Source organism: Salvia splendens, chromosome 2 (genome assembly GCF_004379255.2).
Source record: "Salvia splendens isolate huo1 chromosome 2, SspV2, whole genome shotgun sequence".
Lineage (NCBI taxonomy): Eukaryota > Viridiplantae > Streptophyta > Magnoliopsida > Lamiales > Lamiaceae > Salvia > Salvia splendens.
This window is the reverse complement of record NC_056033.1, coordinates 984,131-996,749: the sequence shown is the minus strand read 5'-3', so window position 1 is coordinate 996,749 and position 12,619 is coordinate 984,131. Positions and strand designations below refer to the sequence as shown.

At 34.6% G+C, this 12,619-nt stretch overlaps 2 protein-coding genes and 1 long non-coding RNA gene across 4 annotated transcripts; 1 reads left to right on the top strand and 2 right to left on the bottom strand.

Moving 5' to 3' along the window:
• Positions 1-1,115: 1,115 nt before the first annotated feature.
• Positions 1,116-3,780, bottom strand: LOC121768671. Its single transcript, XR_006043398.1, has 3 exons — positions 3,642-3,780; positions 2,337-2,411; positions 1,116-1,721 (listed from the first exon to the last, which is right to left on the bottom strand). It is a non-coding gene; the product is annotated as an uncharacterized LOC121768671 (long non-coding RNA).
• Positions 3,781-5,475: 1,695 nt separating this feature from the next.
• Positions 5,476-8,606, top strand: LOC121759711 (E3 ubiquitin-protein ligase RNF170-like). Its single transcript, XM_042155388.1, has 5 exons — positions 5,476-5,666; positions 6,774-6,961; positions 7,232-7,333; positions 8,086-8,137; positions 8,225-8,606. The coding sequence occupies exons 1-5, from the start codon at positions 5,576-5,578 to the stop codon at positions 8,335-8,337; spliced, it is 546 nt and encodes a 181-aa protein (XP_042011322.1). The 5' UTR covers positions 5,476-5,575; the 3' UTR covers positions 8,338-8,606.
• A 220-nt stretch (positions 8,607-8,826) lies between these two features.
• Positions 8,827-12,087, bottom strand: LOC121767913 (probable polygalacturonase At1g80170). 2 transcript variants are annotated; one of them, XM_042164245.1, is made up of 9 exons: positions 11,853-12,087; positions 11,516-11,647; positions 11,050-11,220; positions 10,924-10,944; positions 10,464-10,671; positions 10,314-10,395; positions 9,811-9,919; positions 9,490-9,606; positions 8,827-9,320 (listed from the first exon to the last, which is right to left on the bottom strand). In XM_042164245.1, the coding sequence occupies exons 1-9, from the start codon at positions 12,066-12,068 to the stop codon at positions 9,024-9,026; spliced, it is 1,353 nt and encodes a 450-aa protein (XP_042020179.1). In that variant the 5' UTR covers positions 12,069-12,087; the 3' UTR covers positions 8,827-9,023. The 2 variants fall into 2 exon arrangements, with proteins under 2 accessions (XP_042020179.1, XP_042020187.1); XM_042164253.1 differs by having other exon boundaries at positions 9,064-9,285.
• Between the last annotated feature and the right edge of the window lie 532 nt (positions 12,088-12,619).

Below are 12,619 nucleotides of genomic sequence, written 5' to 3'. Positions count from 1 at the left end.
CATTTTATTTCTAGGATAATTTGCAAGTAAAATATTTTAATTTTATGAAGGTGGAACATGAATAACAATTTCCGTACTTGTACCCACAAAGAAGACAAAATGAATAAAGTTGTTATGTATTGACTGATTTAGTTCATATAAGGGTGTCCACTATGGTTAGCCGCGGCTATAGCCGCGGTTTGGGGCGGTCCCGGGGCGAACTATAGTAGAGTTGGCGTCCGCCCCCGGGGCGGACAAGGAAATGGGGGCGGTAGGCGGTGGACGGGCCTTCGGCGACTCCGGGGCGGACGCGGCGAATAGGCGGGGTGACTATAGTGGCATGGTGTCCGCCGCGCCCGTGGACGCCCAATTTTTTTTTAATTTAATTTAATTCACCTATTTTCACATCATTCCAACGCTTCGAGATCCAGATGGGCGTACCACGAAGCAATGAATATTTGATCCAACGCTTCGCTGATATGCGCAGGACCACATCACATAACACACTCCAGACCGATTTGATTGAAGAAGTGTGAGCACGTAGGGGAGGTGGTGGCGCAGTGTGAAGACCTTAGTGATTTGTACTAGATTAAATTTTCGTTGTATAATTTTTCTTGTACTTTAATACGACAAAAATTTAGTGTTTAATTTTAATTTCTTCACGTATAGTCGTCGTCTTCTAATTACGTATAGTCCGATAATTTTATTCATAATTACTTGAAACATTTATAAAATGAAAATCGATTATAAAATTTGGGGGCTATTGGAGGTGTCCACCATAGTGGCGGAAACAAAATTTTGGGGCTATGGACAAAAACTAGGGCGGGGCTATTGGGGTGTCCGCCTTATAGTGGACACTCTAAGTGAATAATAATTTTCCTACTTGGCATGATCAAAATGACACAAAAATAGAAATAATGCAACAAACATACTTGTTACGCACAAAATGGCACAGAAATATAAATAATTCAACAAACATACTTAGTATGCACAAAATTGCACATAAATAGTACTAATAATTCAACAAGCATACTTGGTATGCACAAAATGACACTAAAATAGAAATAATTCAACAAACAAACTAACAACTACAACCTCAAGATAAATTACTTCTTTAAAAGAGATTCAAGTAAGAATGAATATAAAGTTAATATGATTCAAATAAGAATGAATTTGAAATGTATGTTCTCAAGATAAATACTAACATATTTAAAAGAGATTCGAATAAGAATGAATTCAAAATTGATGTTCACAAGGGCCAACATTAGCAATTTTATCATCAACTAGTTCAATCTTCCTGTCCAATATGTGAAGCATCTCGTGCAATTCCTTAGAATTGTTCACTTTCACTTGTTCCTTGGTCAAACACTCGGTTAAGAGTGGTTCATTCTCCAGATATTGTACCTTATGGGTCTCTTTAGCCAAGTTCTTGGATATCCTAGACAAAACTTGCCTAAGAAAACCAGACTGGCCTACCATGTTAGTTATTCGGAAAGAAGAAGGTAAGCTTAAGAACCTTTTTACAACTCAGGATGTTGCAAGCATTGAAGGCCAAACTTCAGACTGTGTCCCATCTTCATTGATGACAATGCCACAAGCTTCAACGTCGCATAATGTTTTCAATTCATATAGTTTTTTAAACAAACTTGATTTTCTTTTTTTGTATGTCTCGCGACGTGTACGATCATCAGCAATATACTCGTATTTTATCTTTGAACGAACCATGGCAAAATTATTTAAAGCTACAAAAGGCAATAAGAATTTAAAGTAAGGAGTTGGAACTAACAAACAATATTGTAAAATGAGTGATAGTATAGGTGAGATAAACTTATATACAGTATATGTGCAGTTATATTAATTATTAACACGTCAATAAATTCAAAGATATGTCTTAAGACAATTCAAGGTATCCTATATAAAAATAGTATACATGTCACATCAAGACACTAACCTATAAAAAATCGTGTCAGTTAAAGACCAAAATAGGTGAAAAAAATGTGTGAAGAATTATATGACTATCAAAGACTCTGTGCAACATTGTGCATTAATTAATAGAGTGACAATTGTGCATCGTGCTACATTGTGCATCAACTGAATTACATTTTAATTTGTTGTTTTAAATTATTAATGCCATAAATTTCACTAGTGACAATTGTATGGCTAGCATAATGATTCTAAAATTGCTTCTAATTCTTAAACACGTGCATTAATCCATTTATTCATATAAAACCAGCATAAACAATCAAATATATGGTGCGATGCAAGACTTGTCATTTCAACACATCGACATTAATGGAATTGTAACATTTGCGCAATATGTGATAACAAAGAAGTCCAAGAATATTAAAATGGCCTACCCTTTTGAACTCCAATAGTTTACTCGACCTACGCCTCTTAGCAGGACAAAATGCTTCAATTTCTAATATTCCAACCTGCAAAAAACGAGAGAGAATGTAAAAAAAAAACGAGAGAGAATGTAGAATAAATAAGTCTAAAATTTAGTACAAAGTCCAAAGAATTAAATTTCCTTTATCAACTAATTCAAACACTTACGAATTGAGTTGAAATGGTTGTATAATAATAAAATAATATTTTTTTTATTTACATAATGAGTTAGTCAATTCGCGTAACTCAATTTATTAGTCCAACAATCAATATCCTAACTATTTGGGAAATTTAATTAGATCACGATTAGTTGCAAACCACACTCGATGAAGATAACTAGATAAGTGCACATGAAAATGCAGATGCGCGCGAGCTCACACTCACCCACACTTAAGTTGACTTTTGTATGCTTAAAAGTTGTTTCATGCATACATGTACTTGTGTGGTTACTTGAATATATCCTAAAACACATTTTGAAACCTAGTGAGACTAAAAAACATTAATTGAATATTTATTTTATGAGTAATAAGGAGTATATGTGTAAACTCATATGAAATAAACAAGTCCAATGCTTCTGCATTGCAGGCCGAGTAGTGGAACAAGTTATCACAGTAGGTGATTCGGTCAGTCCCTTGCAAAAGAAAAACATAATAACAACCTAAATAGATGTTGACTACCTATTTTGAAAGATTCCAGTGTCACTCCGAAAAGTTTTTATTACCTAAGAAAACAGACACTATTGTGGTATAGCCTCCATAAGCCAGAAATTTGTGCCTACTACCATGAGAATGGAGGAGAATTTTTTTGAATTCTCATTTAGATCTAAACCTAATTTTTTGAGTTCTTCGTATTCATCCACATCTAGGTCTATTGTGATTAATCAAGATTTGCCCACGCAAATGGTTAAAAGATCAAGGAAATATGTTAGAAGATCCGAGGTTCATATGGAGAAGGCGCAAGCCATATTGATCATTTGGAGGATAACAAAGTATTCATTCAATCACATCTAAATTTAAATTTACGCATATCATATGAATTGCATAGATCTATGTATTTTATACGAAAATAAAATCAATCACTTAATCACATGAATAGAGATCTGTTTTAGATCTGTTTGATAAATACGTGTTTCCGCTGCGCAACCCAACTCACACATACTCACATGCTTATGTAGTTTCCAAAATCGGAAGATCTATCAATCAATTGAATCCATTCCAATACAACCTCAAACTAAACTACGCACAAATCAATACCTAAAGATAAACAAAAAGAATCACCTGAAGCTAGAGCGCCAGTGACAAAACGCGGAGCTGAAAACGGCGGCGAAAGTAGCAAAATGGGGAAGGGGAAGGAGAAGCAAATGAGGAATTTAGGGATTATCTGGTAAATAAATAGGCAATTAATGGAGCAAATTTGGTATTATGGTTTTCATAATTGCAATACCAGAAACCTTTTGTTGGATTTCTTCTATTGAAATTTTTTTGTTTTATAATTTTTTAAAAATAGCAACTATTTCTATCTATTTTGATATGTCCCTTAAATTTTTTACAATTTTTATTTTAAGAATCTTTTTAACAACATATTCAGATATATTTATTCGCAATTTTAATACAGTCATATTTTAGGAATTTATGATATAGTATTCCTTCATTCGCTCATAATTGAGGTGGAACTTTTCAGCACATATATTCCCTTCATCCACTAATAAGTGATTCATTTTGTCATTTTCATCCATTCACCAATAAATGTCCCATTTATTTTTTTGCTACTTTTGTTAATGAATCTCACATTCCACTAACTTTATTTCACTCACATTTCAATATAAAACTAATATTAGTATATAAAAGTAGGACTCACCTTCCATTAACATTTTCAACTCAATTTTTGCATTTCGTAAACCCATGCCTGGTTTAGATTGGTCTTGTATTGGTAGATGGATGGAGTATATGAAAATGAATCAACTATAAGGGAATTTTTCAGAATGAAAAAGTCACCCTTACAAATCACAGTATTTATAAATAGTGCTAATAATTATAAGAAACAATATATTGATTGTCCGAATATATATAATAAAATTACTAAAACTATTTATACTACTAACAACATCTGGTTAATACTATTGTATAAGCCAACTCAACAATACTAATTAGTATTTTTAAAATTATTAATAATATCTAAGTAATATTTTTATATCAGATAATTAAAATTTAACAAATAATATCACAAATAGATAAAAAAAAAGAAATAGCATCAATGACATGTCCTTATTCATACTTTGAAAATTATTCTTGCAAGAATAGTGATAAATGTTGTACATGTGCACAATATTTTTAATTTTTAAATTTCAATAAAACTAGAAATAAGTTTTATTATATGTTATACTAGTCTATATCAATAAAAAATAATATGAAAACTTTAAGTCAAATTTTTACATAATTTAAAGCTTGATTCAAAATGATTATACAATATCAATAAATAATATTTTTTTTAAAATATATACTGTTTAATTTAAAATGTTTACTTAATATTTTTTGAAAATAGTTGCTGAATAATTAGTAGTAGTATATAATTCATTTTATATTACATAGTAGTAATATTTATAAATCGTTTACATTGTAAAATGTTGAAATATTCATCAATTATATAAGTACTCTTTTCGTTCAGTTATAATTGAGTTACTTTTGTTTTTCATTTATTTTGAAAAAACAATATTAATAAAATTTAATAATAAAATAAAAGAGAGAATAAAGAAAGAAATTACAATTCATAAATTTATATATACTAAGAAATTACAATTCATATAGTACAATTTATATATATTAAGCACCACCCATATCGCTGCTATATAAAATTTGACAAAATTGTATAATACTATTAAGTAATGAATTATAAATACAGGGTTGACTTACTTAATTAAGACAATGCAGTTGGCAAAGTGCATGATATATCTCGAAGTTCGTTATAATTACAATACAAGACCTTGATATTTCGCAAAACTGCATAAGTGGCCCATGGCGTCAGAATTTTGAGGCCCCGAGTTATTTGTAAATTACAAATGAGCCCATCAAATCTTACGTGCTAAGTCATCCGCTCAACGGTGTCCAAACCCCTTTAAAAATTTCAGAAAATGCCAAATCCCAACTCTCAGCATAGAATCGTAGACTTGAACTAGAGAGCGAGAGCGACAATCTGCGATTGGAGAGAGAGAAAAATGGACGGGCCTCCGGGGAACGATGAATGCTCGATATGCCAGCAGAACTTCCAGATTCCTTGTCAAGCCAATTGCGGCCATTGGTTCTGTGGTGCGTTCTTATTTTGATCCCGCGATTGATCGTAATATTGTGCAATTCGTTTTCGTCATTTCATTGTAGAGTGGAAATTAAAATAATAACACAGGATTAGGATATTTCTAGCTCTCAGATTGAGCTCGTTTGATATTCGGATTAATTGCTTATTTTAGCTTGTGTTGTTGGATTGGCCTGCGTCCTTCGCCTCTTTGGAAATGTGATTGATTTAGTGAAATTCGTTTTCATTTTTTCATTTTAGTGTGAGAATTTATATAGGATTAGGATATTGTTGATCACAGTTTTTGCTGTAAGATTGAGTATGTTTCAGCCATGATATTCAGACTGATTGCTTCTTTCAATGTGTTTTTTCATTGGATTGGCCTGTGTTCTTCGCTGCGTTTCTGATTTTTGGTGAATTAGAAATGGGCCACTCAACCCTTAAAAGGGGTCATAAGGGGGAGGGTTATTACCAAGTCGATGTGGGACAAGAATTATGATTTTTAAAACGCCTCCTCACGTGTGGGCCGGAATGACACATCGGACTTCCATCACGTGGGTAGGCAAGAGAAGAGATAAAGAGATATAATCCATCATCGACTTGTGCCCGCTCTAATACCATATTAGAAATGAGCCACTCACCCCTTAAAAGGCCTCATAAGGGGGAGGGTTATCCACACTTATATAGGTGAGCTAGGATCGTTACCAAGTCAATGTGGGACAAGAATTATGAATTTAACAGTGAAGATTTAAGTATTAGTATGAGGAAATTGTTGATCATTGTATTGCCGGTAGTACCTTAGCACGATAAGAGTAGCACAATATGCACATTGCATGTTAAGTGGAGGTACTTAACTCTGTGATAGGATTAGAGTTTCATAATAGTTACTCCATAAAGGAAAAGGCATTTTGGCATTCAGTCAGACCTTTTGATGCATTACAGAACATTCAGTAACCAGGCAGTAAGTACTCCTGTACTGCCAACTGAAGCCCCATCATGTTGATGTGGGGCATAATGATCAGTATAAGTTCATGTAAAATGTAAAATGTATCATGCCACTTTTAATTTTCAAATGAAGTTCCATGTCTTAATACCTTCAGTGGGACCCCCCCCCCCCCCTTCAGGTAGATGTATCTTACAAGTTTGGGATTTCGGTCATGCTCTTCGCCCATGCAAATGTCCGCTGTGTAGACGTGAGATTACATTGTTGGTTCCTAGTGAGGCACACCGTACGGCTGATGGAGCTGAGATTTTGCAGAGGATTGAACATTATAACCGTCAATTTGGTGCACAGCCAAATAGTCTCATGCAGGTTGTGGACTTGTAAATAACTTGCCATATTTGTTTTTACACTCTGTTGTAAAATGATACCTTTGGTGATTACAGCACTATCGTTCTCCCTTGGATTTCGCTTTATGTTTTGCTTTAAGTGTGCCAATTCATGGAACTTAAATTAATAAGGTTAAGCACCTAGAAATGTGAAATCTAAATCTCCTTGTCCTAATGTGCTTGATGCTTGTTGCGATTTTTGTGTCTTAGGAATTCTGAATCGGTCGCTGATAAATATCCTTATTTTTTGCAGAGAATGCAAGACCTTCCTTTTCTTCTTAGGAGATTGTCACGGGATATACTGGATCCTCAAAGAGCACTTCCACTTGTTGTGAGAGCACGTGTTTATTTGGCAGTTAAGTTGTCGTTCCATCGTATTCACCGTGATAGCTTTTGTAGATTAGCTCTCACTTTTAAGTTCGTAACTCATCACTCTTTCAGTCTTTTGGTGACTTGATATTTCTAATTGGTTGAAGTTGATAAGATTCATGTAGTTTTCATAGGTTAAGAACATGGGATCCTACCTCTCATATGTAATTCATTTGAGCTTGAAAGTTTTTGTATGTTGGGAATTTGAAGTTTCTGTCTCAAATATTTTTGAATGAAGGACATGTGTAAAAGATAATGCTTGTTACTTCATTACTCATCATTAGTACATTTTACTTTGATGGGCATATACCACTAATTTCAGTTCAAACGAAGTCTTCTAGAATACCAGCTTATTACAGTTTTTATTTGCATAAATGTGAATATGTGTTTGCTAATTTAAGAAGATGATTTGATAGCAGTTTTTGTGACATGCAGAACCCTGCTCCTCATTGGCCCTTCCCTTTGTTTAATTGCTCTTACTAGTCCAGTGGGATAAAGTCCACTAGCTTTAACTTATGAATAGCGATAATGCCATCTAAATCATTGTTGCCAACAATTAGGGGATCCATTATTTTACGTGTATGCTTAACATCTCTTATCGCTACTAGCTAAAGATGCACAGCGATTTTATCTTGGATGGTTGCTGATGGATTTGTTCATATCTTTAATTGTACAAATAGCTTTTGAACTTGCTTAAACATCGTTGAATTTTAATGTTACTGTTTTCTGAACAAGCAGATGATTCTTAGTGCTATGTATGTCGTTAGCCCAGTTGACATCATCCCCGAAGGTACCATGGCACACTATCTGCTTCGTTTGTTTTGATTTATTCAGTGTTTGCAAATTTCTCAGCTAATTATGGATTTTGTTTTCACAGCACTGCTAGGTATCATCGGTTTGCTGGATGATCTGATTGTCGTTTTCATGTGCTTCTTGTATGTTGCTGCCCTTTACCGAACTGTTCTCGTTTCTCGGCATGGAGGTGCTTGAGGTGGAATCGGATACCTCACGAATACTGTACAAGAAATAGGGGTAAACCATCAATTTCTGTGGAATGCGAAGATCTGAGCTCCAATTCAAGGATCAACATTTTCTTGATTATTCCCACATTCTGTTGTGGGATGTAGCTTGTTTTCTGAATTTATTCTATCCAAAGAAAATTACTGTTCTCTTTATCACGTAGCGTTGATTATTCAAGCAAATGTGCGTAAGTGTAGTGTTTGTTGTGCTTAATATGAAGATCATTGGTTTCTTGCACAGTTTTTCGACTATTTTTAGGTTCTAATGGTGGACTCGAATTTGAGATCATTGAAATCCGGCACCATCCACATGACCACTAAACTAAATATTTTGTTTAGGTTCGGTCACATGCTTCAATTCCAATGCTTAGTTTCCAAAATTTGAATTGGTTTTCTGAGTTCGGGTATGAAAGAATGCTCAAACCCGAACTCAAAAAACTGACTTTATTGCCAAAAAAACTCAACCACAAACTCTTATTATTACGTAGAAATGTTGTTTGTACATCAGTATCTGTCTACTTTACCTTTTTATCAGAAAAAAATAAAACTACCTCGTACAATAATTTTACAATAATTTTACAATAAACCATGTTTTAGCTACATGTCTCCAAAACACACACACACACACACACATATATGCTACACCTTGATGTTGTATCATAATTCTGTATGAATGATATGCTGAGAGATACTGTCCTCAACAACACCTTCTCTCTCCTGCAATGCAGAAGACAGCAGGCAATCTGCAGAAGGATGAACACGGCCGCAAATGAAGCTAGATGCATTGTTACAGTAGCTCTCCTCATCGTCATCTTCACTCTGCAGGTTGATGTTACTGAGGACTATGTTGCTGCAGGGAAATGCGTCGCTGCACGCGAATTTCATCGTGATTCGCGTTGCAGAAGTCCCGGTTATGTTCCTGTAGAATATTTCACTCACTTCCACAGCTGAAGCCTTGACACATTCAAGAATTGTGAGACACATTCTTAGATATAGATTCATGCATATGCTTTCGTTCTATGATGGACCGAACATGAGAACCTGTGACTTCATACATTAACCACTTTGCCTGCTAGATCAATATGCATATGTTTCATTTTTGACAGTTGATGTAGTGACTAACCTGATCTTCACATTTTGACGGTGAATCACAGTAGAATTGGTCGATGATGATGGGGTTTGACACGTTTTCCATCCTCACGTTTTGGTAGCGCACAGCTCTCACGTAGCCGGAGCCTCCCTTACAATGCAACAGGGGAAAAAAATAATGGAGACTATGTTTTCTAAATTTTGAATTCCAAATCTTGCAAAAAGTCAGTTTCCATTGATTCACAAGTTCTTTTACATAGAGTACAATATAATTTTATGATGTATGAATTTTTTTTTTATAAAGTTACTATGCATTGATGTATGATGTATGAAGATAAAGTTGGAATGAAATTACCTGCCATGTTTTGATTCTGAGGCCGTTGGTTGTGTCTCGAATGAAGGCGTTATCAAGCACAACCTTTTCGACCATGCCGGTGGAGTTGTTCTTCCCGAGGCTACCTATGCTGGGAAGCACAAAGCAAAGAAGCGATCAACGAGTGCATCTCAGTTGGTACAACGTTTCACCTCCAACCAGAAACTAGGAGTTGAATCACCCAATGTTCAGAATTTGATGAAGTTGCTAAAAATTACTATTCCTACTCTACCAATCTCATGTTAATTGATTCGTATTAATTTGCTTAATGGTCTAGGTTAATTAACTCATTCCTTTTCTATGTCTAAGAATCAACTATTTACTTCCTTCTACTCTTTTTTCTTCTTCTTTGTTCTCCATCATACTTAATTCTCTTCCCACTTTAAATAACTAAATATTATTTTCTTAATTCTCGCGCTAAAAAATATACCCCAATCCCTAGTTAACATGAGACGAGGGAGTAATATTCAATTTTAGATTTTTACCTTATCCCATGACCGGGTCCACAATATATATTCTTCATCTTGATATTCGAGCTTTCACTCACAATCGAGATGCAATCATCACCTATAAAATCAAGACACAATCACGATCAAAGCCTTACAAAATATGATCAACATATGTTAGAGAAAGACCTGTTCCAATCTTGCAGTCTTGGAGTACTACATTTGTCGACCCGGTGACGTGGATCCCGTCAGTGTTGGGGCTGTCACCGGGGGCTGATATTGTCACACCAGAAACACGGACCGAGTCGGACCGTCCGATGATAAAATGCATTTGCTGTGCATTTCGAATAGTCAAGTCTTTCACATTTACAGACGAGCTGGAATCTATAGTCAACGCCTACATATCAATCGATACCATCATACATAAACCGAGTCATTGCCGAGCACAGTTAGTTGGGATGGGCTTAAGACCTCCACCATATCAATTTTTGTATATTTAACACTTGCTATTGAAAACAAATTTATTATACTATTATGAATATAAAATCAATTTATCCAAATTTCGATCAAATTGTTGAGCAAAAACACCACCAATAAATCGAATTGCTTGAAATACATTATCAAATAAAATTTAGAAAAGAAAGCTCACCGTGGGAGCTCCTCTGCATGGCTGAGTAAAAAGCACAAAAGCATAAATTGGTTAGTCATGTCTAAGTGATTTCTTGATCAAACTTTTTAAGCCAACCTTATATATAATGCATTCAAATTTTCTTACATTAGATTTGTTTCTTTTGCACGAGGCAGCCCACCATTTGCTGCCTGAGCCATCAATGACTCCCTTCCCTTCAAATGATACATTGCTCAAATTGTAGTATCCAAGCCACATTCTAGGGAAGTCCGGATCCCATGTTTCTATGTCATCGGGTGCTACAATTGTTCCCTCGATCTACATAGAGTCAGTGACAGAGTCAGAGTTTTATTTTCGTCTTTCGTCTTCAAACACATCTATCTATGTCAATGTAGTAGTAGTATCCGTCCCGGGCTACTCGCTCATATCCTTTTCGGCTCGGAGATTAAGGAATGAGTGTATAGGAAAGTCAAAAATGACGGCTGTAGGTGAAATTTTTTACTAAAAATGGAAAGAGTGCAAGTAACTTGGGACGCCCAAAAAGGAAATAAGTGCGAGTAGTGCGGGACGAAGGGAGTAATTTTTATCTTTTGATATGTAAAAATTTAATTACCTGGATTGTCAACTTGCCAGCACAAGGCCCTTTGAATTTGGTAGCACTGACGAGGTATCGTTTCCCTTTCGGAACCAAGAAAATTGAAGATCCTCGTTTAGAACAAGCTTTCTTCCATGCATTTACAAATGCCTAAACATACATATAGAAGCAAATAAATTAAGAGTTTGACAAGGTTCTTAATAAGCCAATAAGTGGAATAAGCATGAGAAAATCATTGGTAGGAAGGACTTATGCACTAGAGTTCATACAAAATACCAATAATTCAACAATGTTATAAGAAGAAAAAAAGCTAAGGATTAAAATAAAACCATAGCTACAACTTTTTCCTAGCTACCTTAGTATCATCAGAAACTCCATCTCCTTCGGCACCAAATGCATCCACGTTTGAGGTAGCCTTTTTCCGACCATTACTATCTTCATCATCTGTTTCTCGCACCTTGAAAGCGACGTCGTCAAAGCTGTCTGAATATTGTTTGCTTGCAAGTCTAAGGGGAAGAAGAAGCAAGAGGAGAAAGCAAAGCAAGTTTAGTGTGTTCATGATTTTAAGCATGTGTTATTTTGTAGTTATATTCGAGTAAGTGTGTAATAGGGTGCATGCAGGGATGTATTTTGTATTTATATAGTATAAGGTTTCATTTAATATTTTATTTCAAAAGGGAGTAGAAATGCAAATATTAATTTGAATGATATTAATTGCTTCACTCTTTGATCTACTTCCTAATAAAATACACATTCCCCTTTATTAGTCAACCATGATTATAACGAGAGAGAGTTGAGAATTATTCAAAGAAAGGAATAATGGTAACATAACAACAAAAAAGTTACATGATTTTACGTTGCTTTTGAAGTTGATTAAGTTAGGGCATTCTTATTCAGAGATTTAATCATGAGCAATTTGATATTTTTTTGTGATTAATTTGAATATGGGACCATAGTCCAGAAACATGCAGTTTTAATTAGAAATGATACGTATAAGAAAGAAAGATTCGCTATACACTGAATCATGATTACCTATTTTTCATGATTTATATAATTGGTAGATGGAATTAGTCAATAAAATATATAATATTAATTGAATATATAATCTAGATATATACCAGC

What these genes read in the sequence shown, in the direction of transcription:
- LOC121759711 (XM_042155388.1), top strand. Translation starts at nt 5,576, where the DNA reads ATGGACGGGCCTCCGGGGAACGATGAATGCTCGATATGCCAGCAGAAC. An exon ending in TTGCGGCCATTGGTTCTGTG is followed by an intron (nt 5,667 to 6,773) that starts GTGCGTTCTTAT and finishes CCCCCCCTTCAG; the next exon opens with GTAGATGTATCTTACAAGTT. An exon ending in AGCCAAATAGTCTCATGCAG is followed by an intron (nt 6,962 to 7,231) that starts GTTGTGGACTTG and finishes TATTTTTTGCAG; the next exon opens with AGAATGCAAGACCTTCCTTT.
- LOC121767913 (XM_042164245.1), bottom strand. Translation starts at nt 12,068, where the DNA reads ATGCTTAAAATCATGAACACACTAAACTTGCTTTGCTTTCTCCTCTTG. An exon ending in GCAAAAGAAACAAATCTAAT is followed by an intron (nt 10,945 to 11,049) that starts GTAAGAAAATTT and finishes CTTTTTACTCAG; the next exon opens with CCATGCAGAGGAGCTCCCAC. An exon ending in GGACCCGGTCATGGGATAAG is followed by an intron (nt 9,920 to 10,313) that starts GTAAAAATCTAA and finishes TGTGCTTCCCAG; the next exon opens with CATAGGTAGCCTCGGGAAGA.